Source organism: Motacilla alba, chromosome 4 (assembly GCF_015832195.1).
Source record: "Motacilla alba alba isolate MOTALB_02 chromosome 4, Motacilla_alba_V1.0_pri, whole genome shotgun sequence".
NCBI classification, from domain to species: Eukaryota; Metazoa; Chordata; class Aves; order Passeriformes; family Motacillidae; genus Motacilla; species Motacilla alba.
In genome coordinates, this window is record NC_052019.1 from 60,601,675 (window position 1) to 60,626,160 (window position 24,486).

General features: G+C 39.4%; 2 protein-coding genes and 1 long non-coding RNA gene across 5 annotated transcripts in view; 1 reads left to right on the top strand and 2 right to left on the bottom strand.

The window, feature by feature from the left end:
* TBC1D9 (TBC1 domain family member 9) overlaps nt 1-9,580 on the top strand; it is a 49,123-nt gene extending 39,543 nt beyond the window's left edge. For 2 of the 3 annotated variants that reach the window (XM_038135263.1, XM_038135260.1), the window contains exons 16-21: nt 403-643; nt 3,758-3,823; nt 5,098-5,184; nt 6,089-6,163; nt 6,303-6,403; nt 7,329-9,580. In XM_038135263.1, coding sequence (XP_037991191.1) covers nt 403-643; nt 3,758-3,823; nt 5,098-5,184; nt 6,089-6,163; nt 6,303-6,403; nt 7,329-8,048 — 1,290 coding nt within the window. In that variant the 3' untranslated portion in view covers nt 8,049-9,580. The remainder of the gene's footprint in view (nt 1-402; nt 644-3,757; nt 3,824-5,097; nt 5,185-6,088; nt 6,164-6,302; nt 6,404-7,328) is intronic. The other variant, XM_038135262.1, reaches the window with a different exon arrangement.
* LOC119700323 lies at nt 8,521-12,021 on the bottom strand. Its single transcript, XR_005256737.1, has 2 exons — nt 11,288-12,021; nt 8,521-10,795 (listed from the first exon to the last, which is right to left on the bottom strand). It is a non-coding gene; the product is annotated as an uncharacterized LOC119700323 (long non-coding RNA).
* A 1,696-nt stretch (nt 12,022-13,717) lies between these two features.
* On the bottom strand, nt 13,718-24,412 carry ELMOD2 (ELMO domain containing 2). Its single transcript, XM_038135264.1, has 8 exons — nt 24,108-24,412; nt 22,912-22,940; nt 22,235-22,329; nt 21,356-21,485; nt 20,384-20,517; nt 19,740-19,808; nt 18,484-18,617; nt 13,718-18,121 (listed from the first exon to the last, which is right to left on the bottom strand). The coding sequence occupies exons 1-8, from the start codon at nt 24,250-24,252 to the stop codon at nt 17,964-17,966; spliced, it is 894 nt and encodes a 297-aa protein (XP_037991192.1). The 5' UTR covers nt 24,253-24,412; the 3' UTR covers nt 13,718-17,963.
* Between the last annotated feature and the right edge of the window lie 74 nt (nt 24,413-24,486).

A 24,486-nucleotide genomic window follows, 5' to 3' on the forward strand; every position in this document is an offset into this window, starting at 1 on the left:
AGAATCTACAAAAAATATTTCAAATAAATAGCTATTTTCATATGATCAAAGATTAAATAAAGATTTCACAAGCCCTCTGACTTTGCTGCCTGATGAGGGTGCAGAGGGTGACTAAGCACAACAAGCCTGTGAAGTCACAGCTCTGGCCAAAACAGGTATTTCGTGTTTCATCTGCCCAAAAGGCAGAAAAAGTTTTTTTTAGTAGAGGGATGCTTTTTTATGCTGGTTAGAGGAGAAACCCCTTCCAAAAGCGGAAGGGCTGGATGAATTGAAATGCATCTGTTATCTTGCATTGTTTTAAGAATGCATGTGGAAGAGTTGTTTGGAATTTTTTTTATCACGGAGAGTGATGAATTGTTTATAGAGGTGCTGACAATCTCACGATGTCTGCCTTCTGTTTAGGCAGAACACCTGACGAGCTGCTACTGGGGAGGAAACAGCAACGCCACGGAGCGGCACGACCCCAGCCTGCCTTACCTGGAGCAGTACCGCATTGACTTCGAGCAGTTCAAGGGCATGTTTGCCCTCCTCTTCCCCTGGGCCTGTGGGACTCACTCAGATACATTGGCTGCCCGCTTGTTCAGGCTTCTGGATGAAAATGGAGATCTGCTCATCAACTTCCGTGAATTCGTCTCTGGACTAAGTAAGGAGGATCCACGGCACTTTCAAACTAACATGACAAAGCAGTTTGTTTCTGTTCAGCTCATTTTATCATGCCTGTGACAGTGGTTGCCTCAGATCTTAGTAGGTGAATCTACATTAGTCAGTGGTGTATCACACTGGGAAAAGGACAACACATGAACAGATCCATTAGGCTCTGAGGATTTCACCAACTGCTAACTCTCAGCACAAAAATTAACTGCAACACCAGTGCTTAACGGTGTATTTCCCCTAGGCATTAGTTAAGAGTGTGAGCTACTGCCTCTCCTGCTTCTGAAATCAGTAACCAAAACTGCAGAGAACAGTGTGAAAGTCCCCTGAAAAGGAGAAAATGGTGGTGCAGGTCAGAGGGAGGCTGAATGTTTTTAGTCTTGAAGAAGCAAGATTTTGGGACGTGAAAGTCAACACTACAAGCCCCAGGATTAACATGAGGAAGTAAAGATGAGGCAGGAGCCAGCCACTCCTTTTTTAAATATAGCAGGAGTTGTTTGCTGTAAGTGACCAACATCTCAGCATCTACCATGTGTCATTTCATGGCAATGTGCAATTTCCGCCAGCTCTAGATTTTGATTCATCTTGAGAGTGAAAAGGTTTCCCTGTCTGGCTTTCAGCAAGTCTTTGTTAACAGTATGTTTAAGCATTAGGGCTCCAAATTCAGCCTTGCATTAAAACCTCTGTACAGAAGTAGTAGCACCTGTTCTCATGTAAGTGCAAAATAGCTGTGGCAGTAAAACTGGCTGCACACCTCCCCTTCACGCCACCCAAAAAATCCCAGTGCTTCCTGTGATGCAGTGATTTGTATCTGAGGTGCTGTTCCAGGTAACACTCTGGGGCCTTTTGAGGACCAGGAATTAACTTATTCTTCCAGTTTACAGGATGCTGTTAGTAACAGTCAACCAGCTATTGATTGAGACAGCAAGTTTTGGAACCAATAATGAGTAATAAGAACAAGGGCCAGTATTGAGCACTGTGAACAGAAATGAATGTAAAATGCACAAATGTGGCTATAAGCCAACATGACTGATCTAAAATCTTCAATGGGCAAAACAATCAAAAGTGCTCATTCTGAAATCTCGTATTTTTCGGAAGCTAAGCCCACTGTGGTGTAATTTGAAAGCTGCCTTTCCCCACCCACCTTAAAAAGTAAATCAACCCTGCTGACACCTTTTTTAGTTGAGAAGCACATGAGTGGTAGGCAGAACAACATATTCAACAAAAGAACAACGGACCTGTTGGAGCATATTTCACCATGCCCCCAGGACTTTTAATCATTCAATTTCTTTTTCATTGTCCCTGCAACAAATAGCTCAAGAACCTCCTACTTCAGGTGCCTCTAGGGCCTCAGTTGAGCAAAGATGGAATAACCTGGTGTATTCTTTATGTTTACTCTCTGCCCTGTTACAATAATATAGTCCAAATATAGGAGTGGTTTGCCCAATGAGATGTGCTGCTCAGGAAGAGGTTTTCAGCCTTGGTTAGTAGCTCTTTGAGTTATTCAGTCTTGACAAAGCTCCCTTGCACTCCTGTAACACACTGGATTATAGCATGACAGCTGTTGACTGCACATCCAAGTGAGCTACAGAGATCTCTACATGGATCCCAAGTGGCCTCCTGCCTCCCATCATGTTTTTGTGATACTCCCTTCTCAGAGCACACAGCTCCCCGCTTCTCCAGTGGCTGCTGCTGACTGCAGTACTCAGAGCTTCCTGTCAAATGTCAGCACCATGAAAGCTGTGTCTTGCAAGGAGTACTTGAGTGTTTTTTGTTTTGTTTTGTTTTTTGCAAACAGGGTTTTTTCAACCACAGAATGCAGGAGGATATTCAAAAAGCAGGGTGGTAACCTTACCATTTCTCCAAGTCTTTCAGAAGCAGGATCACCTCCCTTTACCTGCTGGCAATGCTCTTCCTAATTTTGAGCAGAAAGGAGAAGGGATGCATTAGAAGGAAGGAGAAGTGTGCATCAGGAAGCACATACAGATTTATCTCAAATTGTAGCTATGGAGATTTTCATTTCTCTTCAAATCTGGGGACAGAGGGAGCAACAAGCCTACACATGTCACCCTGTGCCCTGAATCCTATTTTGCAGTTCCCTGTTGATGGAGGGATGCAGAAGTGCAGCCCATTCAGTCCTTTGTTTATGGCATGTTGCCTTTACCAGAAGAGAATGCATTATCTGCATGGTGTGATACACCAGATGGGAACATAACAAGGTTTTGTGCTTAAAAAGGACCACTTTGAAAGCAAAATGGCTAATGTTGTGCTCATCTTCTTTTTGGCCTAACATCTGTATTTATTGGAGTGTTAAGCTTTACAAGAGACTGTGATTGTTAGTACTTGCCACGCTCTGTAGTTTGCATAGCAGAGGTACGTTGACACAGTCACCTGTAAGGTAAAATTAATCTCCGCACAATCTAATTAATAAAATTAATTCATTTATTTATGGATGGCATGTCACAACAAGTGAGATTTATGAAAAAGTCTGAGTATCAGTTATTTAGTTACTTTAAAATTAACTACTGTCCATTTAATTAATTGGAAGGAGGGGCTTCAGTGGACCTCTTGGACTTCATACTGCTAATTCTAGTGTAGTCCAGAAACAAATAGGGGTTGATGTGGAAAAATCACTACAAAGTATTGCCTGAACATAAGTGTAGCCCATGGCTAAGCTATGAAAAATGCTGTTTATTTGAATTTTTTTTTTTTTTTTTTTTTTTCTTTAAATATCTTACTGCTCTGAGACATGTGATGTTATCAGATCCTCAGATCAGAAGGTTTGAAGTCCACACAAAAAAGATCTTGTTAAGTTCCAGCTGGAGGCCTTTCTAAGTGATAATGCCATAACCATAGACAGAGTTTTGTGAAATAGGCATTTACGAAAGAACCCAAGATTGAGGTATGAAATTCAGGGTAGATTTGTCTGTGTTCTCTTACTGTTTTTACTGTATGATCTTAGAAGTTGAGTGACTGCCTTATGATCTTGAGCTTTAAAAGGGATATAGTACTTCCCAGAGTGAATGTAGCAGCTGTTACTGTGGCAATAACAAATAAAATGGCACGGAATGCTGACTAGTAATGTACTGCATGTAATGTTGTTTAGGTGCAGCCTGCCATGGAGATCTTACAGAGAAGCTGAAGCTACTGTATAAAATGCATGTTTTGCCTGGTAAGTAAATGATGTTAAAATAGCTCTTGTTTTGCTGAGAACAGGAATTTGGAGCAGAGTTGTTTATGACTGGCTTTCCCAATTGAAAATTAATTTGTGGGAATTATTGTAGCTGTTTATGCAGCAATAAAATAAGGAATCTTCCACTCTAACCAGACAGATTTGGAAAGTCTGAAAGCACCCTCACAGCCCTCGTATGCTCCCTCCACAAACATATAAATGTCTCTTGCCTGTTAAGCTGAAATTGGTGATATCCTCCAGGCATAAATTCAGTGTTCTACAACATATGTTACCATAATGCACCCTATTTAAGAGTTTGAAAATTAAGATAGTGTGAAATGTTCCTGCATGTCCTGGCTCCTCATTTTTGTCCCCAGGCTTTCTTCTTGGTTTCCCTTCTGGGCTGACACAACTGTTCGCAGAGGGAAGCTCCAGGTCATTTCATAGATGTGTTTTCCAGGGAGCCGTACAAACCTGGACTCAGCTAAGTGAGAGAAGCAGTTCAGGGTGAAGAAGGGATGACAACACCTCAGAACAGTTCTGAAAGTTCTATACTGGAACTGTGTCCTCTCTGGCTTGTCACGCACATGCCATAAAGAACCTACTGCTGTCCTTACTGGACATGCACTTTAATAACATTGCTACTGCTTGGGTAATTTAATTCTTGTGCACATCTACATGCTGTGGTAAACATATCTAAAAACTTGGAGAGGACATTCACCTTTGTATGCTTTGAACATGGCTGATTGCTCCCAGCTGGTTTTGCTTGGAGGTAGGCCTGAGTGATTCTGTAATTTAAATGGCAAAAAATACTTCAAACACTTTCTAAAAATACTTAAAATTAAAAAAGAAATTGAACTATTACAAAAAATACCTGGTTTTAAGAATGCAACTTCTCATATTTGGGGACTGGCAAGCTCATTCCAAGTGATGACAGATTGTTTCAAGGTAGGAAAGAGAGCAAACCCTGCTTAGGACACACTGAGCTGTACAGAAGAAAGTAATGGAAGTTGGCATGAGAAGATGGGTAAGCCAGCCTCTGGAAGCAAACAGTAAAAGTGAGACAGTATTGGATGTTGGGAAGGAGACAATTCAGGCCCAGTTGTTCATCTCGTATGAGTTAGAAAGAGATGATTCCTAGCCCATCACACCCTCGCACTTTTACACCCTCATACTCCTAGAAATCAACATTCTAAATGTATTAACGGAAATATCTTTCAATTTTTAATTAAAGGGTGAAATTTTTAATGAAAGAATCTTGCTATGTTGCTTAGATCCATCTCCTGAGCAAGAAGAGCCAGACTCTGCTTTTGAAGCTACTCAGTACTTTTTTGAGGACATCACGCCAGACTGTACACATGGTAGGCATCTCTTGTCTCGGGCATGAGAAGATGAGGTGATGCATTTCAATCAACATGTCTTTCTAGGGAGCTACTTTCTAGTTTGATTAAACTTTGTTAGCAATGTATTCTCTGTAAAAAGTAGTATAAAGCATTTGTATATGTTTGTATATATATATGTTGATATCTTGAGAGGTGCAGGCATGTGTACACTCAGAGTCCCCCTGAATTGTGCATTGCAGAAATACTTGCAGAATAACACCACGTGTTGTAGTAGAAGTAATTTTGTGTAGAATAAGAATAAATAGATTGACTTTCAAGATGTATTTGGGTCAGAACTTAAAGGATTCTAAGACAGCAAGAGCAAGATACATCAAAATGTAGTTCAGCGTTTGAAATCTCATGTGCCCTAATGAGAGCCAGCGTCTCATCATTTCTGCTTTAAATGACTTTCTCTTTCTTGTGATACTTGATTTGAAGTTTCTTTTTGATTCAAGAAAAATATAACCCATCCTTCAGGTTGTAAGTGAGAGGAAAGTTGTTTGAAAATACAGGTAAGAGTTAATAGTCTAGAAATGGTAATTTCAAGTCCTGAGTATCAAAAGAGGATGCACTAGTATAATCACCAAACATGTATCATGCTAGGAGATGTGTTGTGTTAGCACAGGTTAATCATTGTGCTATGTGGACAAAACCTAAGGTTGTCCCAGCCTAAGAAGTGATATTATAAATTAAATTGAATTTATGGGCAGTTTTAAGGGTAAACAAAACCCATAATTTATTCCTGTAGTTTTTACTCTGCTTTTTTTTGCAGAGTTAGTAAATATTTGTAAACATTTTGTTATTTTGCACTGAACACACGAAAACAATGTCTGTATCTAAATCCACATTGATCTCTCTCTCCCCCTGCCTCTCCACTTCCTAGTTGTTGGCCTAGACAGCAGGAACAAACATGGCGTAGATGATGGGTTTGTTACAGTGAGTCTGAAAACAGACAAAGGTATGCTTGGTGTCTCCTTGTGAGTTACATGATTCATTTCATGTTAAGATGCTCCTTTTGAAAATGGGGAATAAAGGTCATAATTTGAGGTTTCTTCAGGGACTTTTTCCTCCATCTCTGGGTAATTTCTTTGCAATAGGCAAGAAGAGCTCACAAGAGAATCGAAATTACCTGAGAATGTGGAGCCAAGAGAATAAATCCAAAGCCAAAAACACAAAGGACTTACCCAAGCTGAATCAGGTATTTCTGCTGCCACTTACTTTTTATTAAACTTAAACTTTCTTCACATATCTATAAATATTCAATGTATTAACACTGAACAAAGGTTTTATTTTGAGCAGGTACTTTTTTACCAGAGTAGCAGTCAGCTGATTGCAGAAGTTTATTGTTTACAAAATACTTAAACTGGCATTCAGCTCCCAAAATATCCCAGAAATGAGATATGCACATATAGGAATAGTAAAACATATAATTTTGATCTCTAGACAGAGGATGTGACACTGAATATCACCTGCCAGCTCTTAATATCTAATAAGCATAACCTCAAAGTAGTATTTTATGTTTTGTAATTTGTACTGCTAGTCTCAATCCCTTCAGATCCACAGCTGCTGAGGAGGAGACCCATTGGGATAGCTGTTTCCTCCACAGCATGTAGGGAAGGTTTATTTCCTGTGGAAGAATGATTCTTAAGGTAGCCTCGAGCAAATCTTCCCATCTAATTTATCAGTTTTGAATTTCAAAAGACTTGTATCCAACTAAGTTACTCCTGTCAACTAAGGAGTGCTGCAGGTCTTCATTTATCATTACTTCTCATCAGTTTTAGCAAACCCTTAAGTTATACTTAGCATCATTCCTACAAGAAAATCCACCAAAATGAATGCACTGCTCACCATCTGTTGCCCTCCTGTGGCTGCAGAGAAGTGTGTTTGTGATATGTTGGACAAGACATCCAGTAATTTATTCTAAATACCTTTGAGAGATGCAACATACCAATCTGCCCAGTCATAGAAAATGCTTCCTAGACTGCACCTGGATTATTTCAAATTTCACTTTGGTCACATAAATTCTTGTGTCCTGCCTCAATCACAGTGTTTTAAAACTGGTTTGGAAGATGTCAGCATGATTTTTTCCTGTTCTTGTTAATGTTCCTTCCCTCTGTGTTTAGGGGCAGTTCATTGAGCTGTGCAAGACAATGTACAACATGTTCAGTGAAGACCCCAATGAGCAGGACCTGTACCATGCTACAGCTGCTGTGACGAGCTTGCTCCTGGAGATTGGGGAGGTTGGGAAGCTCTTCAGCATGCAGCCCCCCAATGACACAGACAGCAGCAACTGCAGCAAAGCCATTCAGGGCGAGCTGTTCCAGAAGAAGGAGCACCATCAGTACCCCCTGGAACAGCACAAGGTGTTCCGGGGCACCCTTATGGCCAGCGAGGAGGAGGCGGCTGGCACTGACAGTGCCCTGGGCATGCAGATGGAAGACATTAAGCTGGAAGACTCTTCTCCCAGGGACAATGGAGCCTGTTCTTCCATGCTCATTTCTGATGATGACACGAAAGATGACAGTTCCATGTCCTCCTACTCGGTGCTGAGTGCGGGCTCACACGAGGAGGAGAAGCTGCACTGCGAGGACATCGGGGAAGACACGGTTCTTGTGCGGAGCAACCACACCCCTGCCCTCCGCAGGAGCACGAGCATTGACAGGGACTGGGCCATCACCTTTGAACAATTTTTAGCCTCCCTTTTGACTGAGCCAGCGCTGGTGAGGTACTTTGACAAGCCTGTGTCCATGATGGCTAGGATTACTAATGCTAAAAACATCAGGATGAGGGGTAAACCAATAACCTCGGCCAGTGACTATGAAATCTCTACTATGTCGGGATAAAAGACAATTGGGTTTTTTATTTAACTTTTTCTTTTTATTCTCTATTTATTAGTACCTGGCAGAGGTCCTGGTATTTTCAAAACATAGTTGTTTTCACTAATGTGAAAATGTTGGGGTGCAAACATAACTAACTTCAAGTATAATCACTCTTTCTGTGGGAAATGTTACACATGCAAGTTTTATTCAAAATACAGAAAAAAAATGCTTGTCAGTGAAGTGTGTGTATTATTAATATTGCTGTCAGTGTATAATGGTAAAGATTAGTTCTTAATTTCTAAATATAAACTTAATGCCAATATTTATGAGCATTTAAAATATATATATAGAGATCTGATGCTTGGGGGAAAAAAAAAAAAAAAACAAAATGGGAAGAACCTAAAATTTAAAGGGACAGTGTCCACCTGAAAAGGACCTCAGGTGAAAATAAGTTCCAGGCAACATCCTTGAAGCATAATTTTATTTAGTATATTTTTTTTTCCAAAGAGGCTTTGAACGTATGCTTTGATTTTACTTTTCTGAATACATGAAAGACCACTTCAGTGGCACCTGCCTGGCTCCTAACTTCCTCTGCCTGAGACTGGTATGCTCAAGTGAAAGTGTGAAATCCGTCCCAGCCTAGCTGCCACACCAGGCAAGTGTGGATACATCTGACGGTTTCTGCCCGTTTGCCTTTCCTTGGGTTCAGCAGAGAGAAAGCGTTTTTTCCAGCTGGGGCCACCAAAGGAAGATCTCCAGCATGATCCTGCCCAGGGCTGTATTCCTAACCAGTGGACTTGGAATCTTTGCTAGTGTTCTCCAAAGACAGCGTATGCAGGCCTCAGAACAGATTGGTAGAGTCTCTTTACAAAATTTGAAGTCTGTTTTTAAAAGCTTAGGAAAAACAAGTATATATATCTGCTTCTAAGGCTGGATCTACAGCAAATATAGCTTAGTTCTTAAAACTAACCTTTACCACCAACCTATTATATCCTTGTTAGATTAAGAAAATAAAAGCCTGTATTGCATAAGTCTTTATTTACTACAGTGTAAAGCAGCAGTAATGAAAAAAAAATTTGCAAGATAATGTAAGTGAATGTTTAAATCTTACTGAGAACACTGTCACTTTATATGAAATGAATAGTATCCTGTATTGACTTACTGAATAATATGTTAAAATGAAAACTGGAGCACCTGCACTTTGAATCCTTGCTTTTTTTATACAGGTATTTGGGATTTTTTTTTAGATTTTGTTAGCTGTTTTTTAATTCATATTTGTTTGTTTCAGGATCATGCCTACATGCCTAGTCTTTATTTGCTGTTTTGAGAATATTTTCTGTAGAGTACTGTTGATTTTTATACTCCTGTATAATACTACATCCACGTAACTTGCAGATTTTTTTTAGCACAAGCTATGTTTAATTCTTCTGTTTTAAAAGAATGCTTTTAAACTGTCAGATTAAGTGGTTTTTAACCACAAATATGTAATGTGAACAAATAAAGTACACTCTGCACAGATTTGATTTTTAACTATTAAAGTCATACTAGAGGGAAAATGAGGTGGTTGTGCTTTATTACACAGACAAATGTTAGTGTGTCTACTGGTAACAGTGTGAAAAAGCACTGTAGCCTTTCTGCTGTGACTGTGGATGGGTTTACATATGTACCAAAAAATTATATTAATCTGAAGCCATAATCACCATTTTGAATGCTACTACTTTGTTTTAATTTAAGATGCCAAAGCCAGAGTGGGGGCCTTATTACAATGTCTCGCCGCTGAATAAGCTGTCGTGGAAGTCTTCAGCACTAAGAATTAACATCTTTAAGTGGACTACTGACCTTTTTAGGTTTGCAGATCCCTAAAATATTTCTCTTTATGCTGTCTGTTACGTTAAAGTGAATTTAAGCCTGTCAGCAAGCTTACACACCCTTAGGGACACATAGGATACAGCTCCAAGACATTTTTCTTTAAAGAGCTTGTCAGCTTTGCTCCCACCCCACCCACACAGCAGGGGATGCAATGGTTGACAAGAATTATTTTGCTGTTCGGGCTCCTGTAACAAGAAGAGGCATCCACAAGTGGATCTCTGGTGTAACGTGAGCCAGTTTACAAGGCAACATTTTTTGTTTTGCTCTAGTAGCCTTCCTTAACCTCCTGATCACATCAGCAAAGCTCTCAAGTGTGAGCCAGGTCCTCTTTAAGAATGGAATTGCTATGGGTAGCAGCCAGGTGAGCTGATATTTTCCAAGTTTGTTTGGATGAGGCTGCCCACTTGATCAGGACCACCTGGAAGTTGCTTGTTTCATGACAAGATCTGCTGTTCCCTGTTCTTTAGTAGCAGTGTGGGAGCTGGTGAGCAGAAAGCTACACAAGAATTCAGCTGGCTGGCATACAATGGTGTGAAACTTTTGGGAAAATGTAAGTATTTTTAAAGGCTTACTGTATGTGCAGGAGTGCTACACAGAAAGTGAGTATGGCTTCAGAAGTACCTATGTCTTGTGCTTTTTGTGCTTGGAGATACAATCTATTTATTCTGTAGAGTTGGGGCTTGCTATTTTAGAGCTTTTTTGTAGGTTGTTTTATATAGAACTTCCACTACTAAAAAAACAAAAAAGAACTTGAGAAAAATATTTCTTTATGGCTTTTCTTCGAGTCTGTCTTTCAGCTTAGTCAGAAGCTGTTAACACCTGGAAGTTCTGTGGTATTTACCTCCTTCATTGTAGCATCTTGCAGCTCCTGAGTTCTGCGTGTTAGTGCTGAGGGTTGAGACCTGCAAACGTTTTTGTTATACAAGTTGTGTTACACAGATAAAAAGCTTGTTTTGTGATGTATTGAACCTACTGGAAATATGACATCAAAACTGTTGCAAAGACAGAAGCACTTTGTGGGTTCTTACACAATGATTCTGGAGCTTCTGTTGCAGTAGAAGTCAGGTGCTGTGTCATAAACTCAGGTAGTGGAGGCTGGTGTGGGATATAGGGTGTGGCATATAAGGAACTGTGGGAGAGAACAGGAGCAGCTTGAAAGCAGCTGGTCAGACAGAGACCACGCTTTTGCTTGGAAGGCTGTGCAGCCAGGTCTAGTACCTACTAGGTATTCTACAAGCTTCTGGAGGAGGGCCTGTCAGAGGGTCTTCATTACTAACCTTTAATTTTGCAGCATCAGAATGGAACTGTGGTAACTGCGTTTGTCAGCAGTAGCTGCCATACAGTAACTGATAAAAAAGCATCAGGAAGAGTTTTAATTCCATCAGAATACTTACAGCAAGACAACGAAGCTGCTGCATAAACACTAAATCTACAGCTTGTTTGAATGCAGAAGCAGTAGGTCAGAGAAGGCCGTCCAAGTGTATTAAAGGTGGGGAGAACAGCTCGACCTGGTTGCACGTGCCCTGGTGAATCCCAGTGCTGCTGCTCTGCAAACTTCTGGCATGCCTGTAGTGCCCAGTCTGATCCAGTTCTTGGTAATCCAGTAACAAAGGATGCTGTAGCTAGAAGACACCTCTTATCAGAAATTAGGTATTAAAAGTAAAAAGTAGATGATGTGTTGTACCCATTTTGGTAAGAAACATGGACTAGTTGGGCATAGAGCAAAACATTTTGAACAAATGAGAAAAAGTATACTGAGGAATTGCATATGAGTTGGTAGGTCAGCTTAGCCTAGGGCAGAGTGTGCCATGGTACTTGGATTGGTTAGTGTATGAGGTTCCACTGTTCTTTCAAATCCTGGTGTCAACTCCTGATGCTGAGGGAAAAGACTGGTCTCTGACTAGAGCTCACCAGTTTAGCTGAGCAGGAGTGTTATGGTGAGACTGAAAGTGAAGCAGTTGTATCTATTACTGAGCTTTATCCTCTCATTGGAAAAAAACATTCCTTCTATGCTATTTCTGTTTTTTTCAACTAGAAGATAGCCTTGAGTCAAGTGTTATGTACTTCAAGCTGCAATTACAGTTTAACTCCAGGCAGCCACCAAGCCCCAGGCACCGACTCTCTCCCTCCCCCACCAGTGGGATCAGGGAGTGAGTTGGAAGGGTAAAAGCCTGAAAACTCATGAGTTGAGATAAAGACAATTTAACAGGGAAAAGTGTAGCAGAAGCCACACATACAAGCAAAGCAAAACAAGGAATGAATTCCCTGCTTTCCCATGGGCAGGCAGCTGTTCAGCCATCTCCAGGAGAGCAGGGCCCCATCACATGTAACTTGCAGAGACAAACACCATCACTCCAAATATGCTCCCTTTCCTTCTACTCCTCACTTTCTATACTGAGCATGATGTCACATGATCTGGAATATCCCTTTGGTCAGTTGGGATCACCTGTCTGGGCTGTGTCTCCTCCCACCCTCCCAGGCACCTCCAACTTCCTCCAGTATGGCAGCACAAAAATCAGAGAAGGTCTTGGCTGCGTGTGAGCCCTGCTCAGCAATAACAAAACCATCTCTGTATTATCTATATCCTATGTAGAGTACAAATCCAAAACACAGCTCCATAGCAGCCTCTGGGAAGGAAATTAAATCTACCCCACCCAAAACTGCCACAATTTAAAATGTTGGTTTATTCAATAGCAAAGCCAGAAATTGGCCTGACAGCAAATAGTAACAGATACGTGGCAGTGAACGTTACACTGGAAAAGGTTAATAATAAAAAATTGCAACATGTGCTGATAGCAGCAGCATTGCTGTGCAAGAATGGCTTAGAGCTGGGAATACAAGCTGTGAAATACAGCTTAGTCAGATTTCACAGCAGTGCAAGATGTTCTTGATAAATGGTGGCAGATATCTCAAAAGTATGTCACTTCAGAAGACAATTAAGATTTGGTTCTTCTCTTTCCTGTGGTACTCAAGATTAAATTTCAGTTTAAATTTAAACTCTCAGTTTAAATTTCCTGAATAGCTGCTTGCTTGTCCTATGTTCTAAAAGAACACATTTGCCTAACGGATCAACCTGACATTCGGAGTTTGGAGGACTGGGATGTTCCTGTAGTGGTAAGACCTGTTCTGTGCTTCTGCAGAAATAAAAACTCACTATGGATGAGATCTTGTAGTTCTCATGGAATGGCATTCAGTACATTAATAGAAGCATTTGTTCTTCAGAATTCAGGAGGAGAAATGCTGCCTGAGAGATACAAATAAACTAAAAAACCCCAAGCAAATTATTTGACATAGCTTGTATGAAGTCACGCCAGAAGATACAGTGTCGGAAAAAAACCCAACAAACCAGCAACACATGAGGGTTTCTATCTCCAGAGTTGTTCTCCAGCTTTTAAATTTTGTTCCTCCTGAGCAAAAATGCTCAGATTTTGAGTTGCCTCTGAGAGTCAACTTCCAGGTCCTTCATTTTTGTGGGGTTTTCTGAAGGTTTGGTACGGGCTTTTTTTGTGTTGTGGATTTGGTTTTAAAATTTTTTTTGTGCTTTTTTTTTTTTTTAAGCTTGAGACAGAGCTTCTTTTTTAGTGAAGATTTTAAAAGCAACTGAAATGAAGCAGTAATAAACCTCTGTCACTTGCAGCAGAGTACAGTAGCCCTCTGCATAACAGGATCGAGAACCAAGGACCTCTTAGGAAGCTGAAGGTGAGTTAGGAGGATGGGGGGAAGAAAAAAGTAGGATAAAGCTTTCACTCATATCCCAGTGCAGGTGCACGAAACTGAAAATTGTTCCATTTTCTAGCAGGCCAAAGACACAACTGTGGACAATATTTAGGACTAACCCGTTCTTTATTTGCTACCATTGTAAACATCTTTATTACACAGACATCACAGTATGCATTATTGCTTTTATATTGTGGTAAACAGGATTCTATTAGTATGCAGCTGTCTAAGCACAGTGTCATAAGAAGAAACTGCCCACAAGTTGTCTTGGGCTGGGTTGTTAATTCCCTAGAGAAAGACAGGATCTAGAATGGCACAAGAAATATCAGTCCAAAGATGGGTCACCATGGTACTACAGCAACACAAACAAGAATGACAGAAGGAAACCACAGGCTACATCTTCACCACACATCACTAGCAGTATTGTCAAGGCTGCTGACTGCTCTACTCCCACCTAACTAAACACAAACTTTTTCATCATAATTCCTAAAAACAGGCTAAGTGATTTATTTTGTGAAATTTTATTTAAATTAGGACGGAAAAGCTGGAAAACCAATGGAGCTGTGCATGTTTAATTTTTGTTGCATTTTTGTTTTGTTTTTCAAAGACTGAAAGTCTGAAACTATTTACCTGGGGTGTTTAAATTGGCCCCTTTTACTACTGCCCTTTAGGACAAAACACCCTATTCTTTACATGGCTGTGTCAGACGACTGAAGCACAACCAGTTTAAAAAGATTGTTTCTCTCTTCCTATGTAGCACTGTCTTCAGATGCCTTTCCAATCAAGTTAGTTACTTCTGAAACAATATGTTTACTTAGTGAAAGACTAGAATTTACATTTGCTTGTAGTAAACTTCAGCTTATTTCCAGATTAATTTGTTCATAGAGTGGCACCATGTTTCAAGCAAACACTAAACAGCAAAAGTGAAGGTGGTTCGTTCAACATTTGCTACAGGAACAACAACAAATTTAGAAAACCACCTTGTCTCCAGTTTTAATTTTTTTTAATACTATTGCATAAAAGCTTTCACATAGTGAATGTTTTAAAGAGGCAGCAAGTTAGAAAACTAACAGCACTTGCAAGTTCTAATAAGATAATAATACGTATTTAAAACATGATGCTTAATAAATAATAATTTACTGAGTTTTTAAGACTCTTAAAATAACCTGTGAGCAACAAATTCTGATATTCAAGATTCTATCAATTTGCAGAAAAGTGGCCTACCTCCATTTCCAGTCTTCCATAACCTTAGGATTGTCACATTACAACAGATTTAGCAAAAAATACCACTGACTAGTAAAGCCTTGTCCTTGCCTTCTCTAAACACAATTTTACCTATTTCAATACATTTTCTAGCTACCACCATAGTACAGTTAACCTACCAGGGGTGCAAACAGGGACAGCCAGTACTAGTCTACATATAGTGAGTGACTCCTAGACAGAATTACTGGGCTAGTTGATCATACAAAACCACATGCAAATTCTAACTGTTTCCTGGGAAGGTGCACTGGAGCCTAACATAAACATTCACCTTAATTACTACATGCAAACTAATGCATTCCCTTATGTCTCGCTCATCTGATGATGGCTGGGTTTACTGCCACAGTTTACTTCCCAGATCACCCATTGATTTAAGAAAAGAAACTAGCAAAGATGCATCTTGTTAAAAGCTTGAATTACATTTAACGCTAAAACTTCTCAAGTGTGTGATAGGAACCCTGAGACTCTATGGTTGGGCTTTAGAAGCCTCCGCAATAGTTAAATATCAGTCTCCTGGTGAACAAGGAGCCCAGTGAAAGTTTCGGTGCTGGAAAGACAAGGGTGTAGATTACTTTTGCAACTGTTGGAAAAAAAAGAAAAAAAAAGCTGTCAGGCGTGGCTCAGGGGAGCCTTTAGAGATGGCTCAAATGATTTTGTAACTAGCTGGTAGGCGGTAGATGAAAACACCTAGCATCTTTGCTGCTGCTGCCGCCAAATATAATTGGGATCACTTCTGGAATTCAAAAAGTCAGTCCTGTTTTGCTTGCAAAGGAGATCTACAAGCAGTAGAGAAAGTTACTAATGAAGACAAACCGGACAGAAGACAGGGCTACAAAGTAACCACTTGGGCCACTTTCCACGTCTTCCTTGGATTTTTGGCATGTCCAGAGTCTGCAAAGCTCAGAGAAACAGAGCTGCACCACAGGAGCTGAATCCCAGAATGCTCTCCGCAGGACCTCAGCTCTTCATTGCAAGTATTCCAGGATCCACGTCCAGGAGAGTAGCAAAAGAACTGGGCCTCTCATTGTCAGTTTGGCTCTAATCTGGTCAGTTCAGCTGTTCAGTTTAAAAGCCAGGGCAAACCATAAATACTCTCCCTGTGCGAATCTTCACAGTGTTGGTGGTGTTGTTGTTTTTGGGGATTTTTTTTTTTTATATTGGTAGAACAGCATCAACCCAGCAGGGGTGAGACTAAACCCTTCCCCACCCTGAACACAATCAACTTGTCTGACTCTCATCTGTACCTAAGGTATCATAAAAAGAAAAGAGAACTGTGTTACCCATACACATGTAGTGCATACCCTGATCAGGAGGTTCCCCACAAGAAAGAGAGCCCTGCATTTAAGGGATCGAGAGCACAAGGATGGATGCAGTGCACCAAGTCACTACTTACACAATACAGACTCACAGAATTACTGGGGTGGGAAGGCACCTCTGGGGATCACCAAGTCCAATCCCTTGCCTAAAGCAGGGCCCCTCAAAGGAGGCTGGTAGGGCTATGTCCAGCTGGGTTTTGATGATCTCCATGAAATGCAGTATTACATATTACATTTCATACTTACGTAGTGTAATAACTCTCATTACAAACAGGGGGTTGTCTTTTCTTTTTTTTTTCCCCTAATGCTTCCATTCATTGTGTTCAATGCTTATATTCTTCAGGAATCTCTTCTGGAGTAGTCATTGACTAGAAATTAACTAGTTTACCTGAGATGATTAAAAATAATATATGAAAGCTTGTATCAACATACAAATTTTGTGCCACTGTGAGCTATTTACGTATAAGGTGAAAAAAATCTTTCTCAAATTACTCAAGTTTCTAAGGCTGTGACCTAGTTAGAAGACTCAAAATAAAAAGCTGATTGAAAACAGCAGAAGGCACTTATTTAATAGAAGGTCTTAGAAAACAAAGTGATGGCCATACCAAATCCATTTAAAGTTGCTCTAAGCAATAATTAGTCACAATACAGACATGAAGTTCTATCTATTCGATTGTCTGAGGATGGCAAGACTAAGGAACACATCAAAGTTGCATCCCTTCCATGGAAAATACATCTTTTTTAGACTTGTACTCAGATGTGAATTTATTTTTACAAAATAAGGATTGCAGCTGCAATAAAGGGGTTTTTTTAAAATTTATAAAAGGGCTAAAGTAAATCTGTTGTACCTCCCACTAAGAATACCCCCTTAGCTGCTAAAAGCAAGGGCTGACAATAATTCTGAGTCTGATTCTGAGTCAATCATCCTCATCATTTGAAGTCAGATTAGAAAGAATCAAAAGTTTTTACAATAGGAATACTTTTTAAAAGAGTAGCTTTAGTCTGAGGAGCTTATCCTCTTGCTGATGACACGTGGTTCTTTTTGTTTGTTTGCAAACTAAACTTCTTTCAAGCATAGGAATTGGCTGGTACAAATCCATAGATAAATTTCATTCCCAGAAGTAATTTCTAGTAAGTACTAGAATACAAGTAAGTACGATATGCTGATGGATTAAGCCTCTTTTCCAAAATTATAAACAAATAATACATCTCCTTTGAGGACCTCTTAATTACAAATAAATTTAACATTGTTGAGTGAACGATCAATGACATATAAAGGAACAAGAACACAAAAAATCTAAAACCACAGTAATTTCAACTAAAAGCTGAACTTCAACCGTTATGTTAAAAGGTTGGAATTTAAATTGAAATTTGAAAAGCACAACTTAAACTGTCTTTTAAAAGACCATTACCAGTCAAACCCATAGAAAATATGATGCAGCATAAATATCTGCTTCATGCTTCTGCACCAAGAGGTATAAAAGAAAATGTAAAAGTAAGCAATCTTGATTTGTGGGTTGTTTTTTGTGTTGGTTTGTTGGTTGGGTTTTGTTTCATTTCCTTTTCAAAAAGCTGCCCTTTGGAGAATAGCATAAAAATACCTGTAAACAGAGATTGATTGTCCAAGCTTCCTTAACTGAATTTTGCAAATTTTCTTTTTTTTAATGTAAAAAAAAAAAAGTTCAGTTGTTAGGCAGTTTTTGGTGAAACACACAAAATTTCCATTCAAATGCATCACTGAATTTTTAATACAGAACCTCATATACAGCAGATGAATTTAAGGTTTCTTTGTATCTTGTAAGGTCAGTACCACATTGCAATCCAGTAGCAGTCCCTTAATTTTTTCATGGAATTTCTCTCTGTACTGGTTGAAGTGCATAATGCTTTCTGGTTCCTCTTCAAACCAGAACTTGTCAAACTCATAAACTAAATAACCTGTGAAGAAAATAAAATACAGCCAGTCCTAGAGTGATCCTTAGACACTCTTCAACCCTTTAAAACAACGACTGTTCCATCCTGATCTACAGCAAGCTTTTGGATGATCTAATAATAAAAAAAAAAAATAAATCTGCAAATACTGAGTTTTCAGACTGGAGTATCTAAAACATGGAAAGCCACAGAAATTATCCTTAAATGTAAATTTCTGCAGCGCAGTGTTTAAGCAGCAGGTGCATTTCCAATACAGAAGACAAACAGCTTGCTCTGGCTAATGAGAAAAGAATGGAAATGCACTCCAAAGAGCCCAAACTCTATGTTGTGGCCCACCCTGAGTACTAGAGCAGCTATAGATAACTTACAGTAAAACTGATGGAAGTGCTCCATCCGTGGCAACCCAGAGACCATGTTGTAGAGATGACCCTTTAAAGCACCATTCTTGAGCAAGCTGTATGCCATCTCTGTCAGATTGATCCCAACTATGGCATAGGAGTATCTGCAACACAAACCATGGGTTTACATTAGGAATTAAAAGACTTAAAAGGTTCCCTGGCACACTCTGCTTTAGGATAGTGATAGTCCAAATTTTTCCTGTAATACTTGTTGATGAGCTGATTCCAATTTACAGACCATTCCCTGGTGCATCCAACCATGTAAAAGTTACAGTAATATTGAGATGGCAAAGCTAAGCAATATTGACTTTGACTTATTCGTTTGAAATCATTAGATCTGCTGGAATATTAAAAATTGGATGTGAAAAACAATGTTGCAGTCTAAATGGAATGGCTATTTCAACCTGTTGCTCAAGCTGAAAGAATCTGGTTTTCTGCTGCATGGTATAAAAAGTATTATATAGAAATTTTTAAACAACAGTTAAAGTGTTTGTAGAGGAAGAAAAAGTAAAAATTAATTAATTTGTGCCAATTATATACTTATGTAATTGAGCAAAAAGTCTCACATATCCTGTTCATGACAGAGTTGCACAGGGTAATGTTATTTACAAAGTCATGAAGGGCTCCTGTTTTCTGGTAGGTCATCAAGTTAACGACAAGCTAGATGGATCAGATTATTATATCTGACTGGTTTGAGAGTATATTTCCCTGTAAAATCAGCTAAATGCTTAAATATGTGAAGTTTTCAAAACAAATTTAAAGTTGAACAACAAACCACCTATTCGTAAATACTTATTACACAGCAGAAACCTAAAAAAGGAGGGGAAAAAAGGACCTTAAGAGGTAATCTAAACTATCCCAACACAGGATCAGTAAGAAGGTGAAAAACAAGCATGAATTTCTAAATGTAATCTAAGTCTACTATCAATAAAACTAACTACAACGTTAAAGGCATTTACTACGTTAAATAAAGATGATATTTCGCAACATTTTTGCCCCAATAAATCTATTCTAAAAAAAAAAAAAAAAAAAAAAGCTGCATTTAGCTCCCAGCTAGAAATTGCTTTCTGTGCTTGGTTCCTCACATCCTTCTATTTTGACCTTTTTTTCATTCTTTAATGGAGAAAGCCCACATGTATTTTCCTCTTTACTTTCTGCACAAATGTTAAGCAGTCTTCATTTAATTTTTACATAGAAGAGCCAGAAAAAATTCTAGACTGACTTACCCCAGCTTTGGGTGATTTGACCGAGAAAGGATCTGACGAGCTTCATTGGTGTAATGCTTACTAAAATACCTGGAAGTGTAAAATATTATTTTAAACTCTTTGTAAAAATAAATACTGTGTTCATGTCAACATTAAAATCTGCAGCTTTAAACTAAAGGTGAAAACTAGCTTGTAACTGGAAAATGGCATAAAATGAAAACCAATGAAAAGGTAGCAAAATAAATTATATTCGGTGTGAACTAATACTGTAAAAAAAAAAATTGCCATCTGAACATCAAATATGAAGCTCAACCTTGTCCAAAAAGTTAGCTTAGCAAAGATATGTAAACTTGTCTATTTTTCATTACAGTAGCAATTTTTACATTCAGGAATTTTTAAAGCTTTTGACAAGTTAGGTACAACCTACCAACTCTATCATAAGGCAACAAAAAAATAAGGTGTCTTGGGCAAATTTCTTTCCCTTCCCTCACTTCCTGTCCTTACCCAACCACATCACATGTTTACAATGTGCAGCCACTAGAAATGCTGAACATACTACTTTCTATTTGCTTCTACTCAGTTTTTATTAGAAATAGCATTAACTAGAGAAAATACAGATACTGTAAATTAATTACAAAAAGAATTAAATACTTCTTTTCACTTACACCAGATTCACTAAGCCCAGCAGCCCCATTCCTCTGAAGTCTGTTTTAGGATCATCACCTTGGAAGCCGATGTCACACCACTGTTTGCTGATTCTGGCCTTCAGATTCTCGTGAGGCATCAGCAAATTCCAGAGCTGCACAAACAGACTTCCATGTTATGTTGCTCAAGTATTCCAAGTCACATTTATTCGGAACACTTGCTGCTGCACACGAGAAACCATTCACCAGGTATTGAACAGGGTACAATCTGTATGCTGCTTTTTTCTGTTAGTAGCAATCTGGGGTCTGCTACAATGGATCACTTCAGCAATTACGGAAGTTATTATATTTAACATTAAATGTGGTCATTTCCCTTCACAAAGATGCTGTATGAATACCAAAGAAACAAAGACTTGTTTCACTACAGAAATTAATTTATGCATCATTTTGTAATAGGTCAGCTATAAACTGAAATATAAATTCTCAATGAATAGTCATTTAACATGTCAGTGTTGGGGCTTCCACAGCAACCTGAGCTAATCAGGAAGTGCTAAGAAAATAGTTTGATGCTGGAAGATAAAAACTATCTTCCTTGACATTGACTGGATGCAGTAATAAGAAAAAATTAGTCTTTTTTATTTAGTAATTAGTGGTTTACAAAGTTAGACGTTTGCATAAGGTTATAAATCTTTTTAGTAGTGATTCTTCAGTGACGCATCACAGATCTATTTTTTACATATATATTGTTGTTATGTCTGATTTCACACAAAATAACTCCATTGCAAGTAACTCCAGTTCATTTTTTTTCTTTGAGGTTTCATTTTAATGTGTCAATTTTGTAGTTTGCAGTTCTGCTTTGCAGTTTGTAAGTAGAAAAGAGCTTTAAATAGGCCAGCTGGTAAGAATGCTACCAATAAGTTCTTTCAAGGTGTTGGACTTGGAGGGGGGGAAAAAACCAAACAAACAGTACATGTATTTTAAAAATTATTTCACCTCAATTAACTGTTCCTCGTGTTCTTCATTTTCTGAATCATATGGGACCTTCCTTAGGTTCTCCACATCCAAATACAATTTTTTATAACCTGATATCTGTAGCAAGGATATATGCAAATTTGTCTTAAACCTGAAACAATGACAAAACACCACAGAGGAGATTTAAATAGGCCTACTCAGCCATAAATTCTAGCTTGAATGACAAAATAAGACCTTTCTTATGTTAATGCAATATAAACACCAGAATTAGGAAGTGCTTTACGTGCATCTTTACAAACTATAGCATACTGGTTAAGTACACTTACATACTTTAAACATCTCTAGCTGATTCCAGTGCTGCAGTCAGACTCTATTGCCTTCACTTATGGGGGGGAAAAAAAAAGAAAAAAAAAAAGCTAAAATCTGTCACGGCACAAAACTCCATATATCATCCTGACCACTGTACCTTCACCTACCCCCAAACTTTCTGTAAGTCTTACATACCAAAAAAAAAGAAAAAAAAAAGAAAAAAAGAAGAAATTTTGATTATTCCCTGTCACTCACTAATACCTTCTACAGATGAATGCAAACATTAATCAGGCATCACTATATTCTCTCAAATATATCTAAGTAATTATACAGTTCTTGTAATCAACCTATGCAACGATCATATAGTTAGAAATATGGAGTAACAGAAGGGACTTGCAAAACAGACATACAGTAATGCCAAACCCACATGAATTAAACTTTGCTACTTATTTTCTAGAACTGATGAGAATATAACGACCTCATTTTCAGATTTCATTCCAAATACTTACGTTGAATATAAACATTGCATCAGGTTAAGCAACTGGAAGAACATGCAAACAAGTGAGAACAGAGAGAGGTTTCCAAACACACCTTGTGTCCTTCTGTTCAATCTTCTTTTCTTTCATTACATCTCGGACACATTTCTCCACTTCAGCTTCTTCAACATGTACAGCATTTCTTAAAACCTAGGCAGTTAACACAGTAAAGGACTTCATGAGGAATGAAGACATTATCTACTTTATTATCATTGCTCAGCTTCCGTGTATCTGCTGCAAGAGGAAAAGGGTCAGTTTAAGGCAATTGCTTACAATGCACTGGCTCAAACTGCATATAAAAGATCTGCAATAATTACATGATTTGTATTTTGCCAGGCTGTAAACAAAAATGTTTACATAGGAGTTGCATAAAGAATTAATACAAAGCTGGAGAGTTGCTTGGTCTAGGTTCTTGTTTGCCTTCAGCTGCTGAATTGAAATATGTTCTTCCTAATCCAACTGAAACAAGTGCAGCCAAGAAAATGCTTCAGAATTAGAAGACAGGTAGCTAACAAAGCTGAGATCTCAATGAAACAAATGCTTGATGGGACATGGGATTATTTTTGAGAAACCTTAAATAAATCTAGCTCACAGAACACAAAATTCCAAGTTCTCTCTGTCCTTTACTCATCTTCAATTCACCTCTCTCAAACAGTAAATGCACGTATAATTTTTCTGGGATCTGTCTCTGAAAAAAGGTTTTATTACAGTTTCATCTCTAGTATTTCTTACCTTATTTTTTGATGATTCCAGTGAATGTTCTGCAATATGGAAAAAAAGTAGATTTCACCGTTAAATTGAACTGTTTTAAATAATTGTCAATAAGTGTTCTTGCAGTATATAAGCATTATAAAATTTTACATCCCATTTATACTTGTAATAAAAAATTAATCAATCTTAAAATTAACAGTTTATCAGGTAACATAATGTCTTAATTTACATAGATTTTTTTACAACTCTTCAGTACAATGCTGAAAGTAGATTTGGATTTTTTAAAGCATCAATCACATGTACAAAACAAAGACAAATTTGAAAAGGTGTCAGGAGAGAACTATGTCAATTGGTATCTTCCTGTTCTCAGACATTATTTTGTCTTTATTACTGAAGAATAAGGAAGTATGGTCACTTCCGCAATTTATTGTAAAACCACAAAAATGTTCAGCAGCTTCTTGAATTGCCATTTTATATCAAAATTCTGCATCAAGCAGAATTGTAAGTTAAGTCACTCTTCCTTCCTCGCCTCCAAAAAAATGCATTTATGTCTATTCAATGTGAATTTTTTTAGTAAAGGAATGTAAAAGCACATACACAAAGTGATAGAAAGACGCTGGGGGAGAAGGTATGATTTCTGATTCACTTTTTGATGACACTGGAATTTCCTTAGCAAGGAGACAAGGAAGCTAGTTCTGGAACTGATTTACAATTCTCATAAGATAGCTGGGATGAAAGGAAGAGTGAAAATGCAATTCTGGGGATGCACACCGGGTACTGGTTTCCAGCTGCTGGAAAGCAGGAGGCTCAGAGGTGACTTGATCGCTCCCTACAACCACTGGGAAGGAGGCTGTGGACAGGAGGGGGTCGATCCCTTCTCCCAGGTAACCAGTGACAGGAAGAGAGGGAAACCTCCTGAGCTTGTGCCAGGGGAGGTTTAGGCTGGATATGAGGGCAAATGTCACCACCGAAAGGGTTGTCAAGCATTGAGCAGCCTGTCCGGGGCAGTAGTTCAGTCACCACCATCCCTGGAGATATTTAAAGGATGTGCGGATACGGCACTGGGAGACATGGTTTAGTGCGGGTTTGGCAGCGCTGGGTTAACGGCTGGGCTCGATGATCACGGAGGTTTTTCCAGGCTAAACGATCCTGTGACTGCTGCCGTACACGACGCTTCCGAGGCAACCTCGCAGCCCCGGCCCCGGCCCCTCCATTACCTACGCTCAGCGTCCGACGCGCGCCCGCCTCCGCGCCGCCAAGGAGGCGCTGCAGCTCGCATTTGCCCGTCAGCAGCCGCAGGATCCACTTCAGCCAGAACCGAAAGTAGTTGCTGTACAGGAACCCCCAGACGCGCGCCCACATCTTCCGCGGGCGCTGCCCCGCGCCGGCGGGCTCCGAACGCGGCCCGGCCCCGGGCCCTGCTCCCGCCCCCTCGCGGCCGGGCCGCCGCGGCCCCTCAGAGCGCGGCGGGGAGCGAGCGGGGCCCGGCCCCCCCCCCGCATCCCGCCGGAAAGCAGCTCCCGACCTGGAAGTGATCGGGGCGGAAGTGCCGCCTGGGAAGAGGCTTCCCTTTCCTAGTAGCCCTCATGGGCTTCG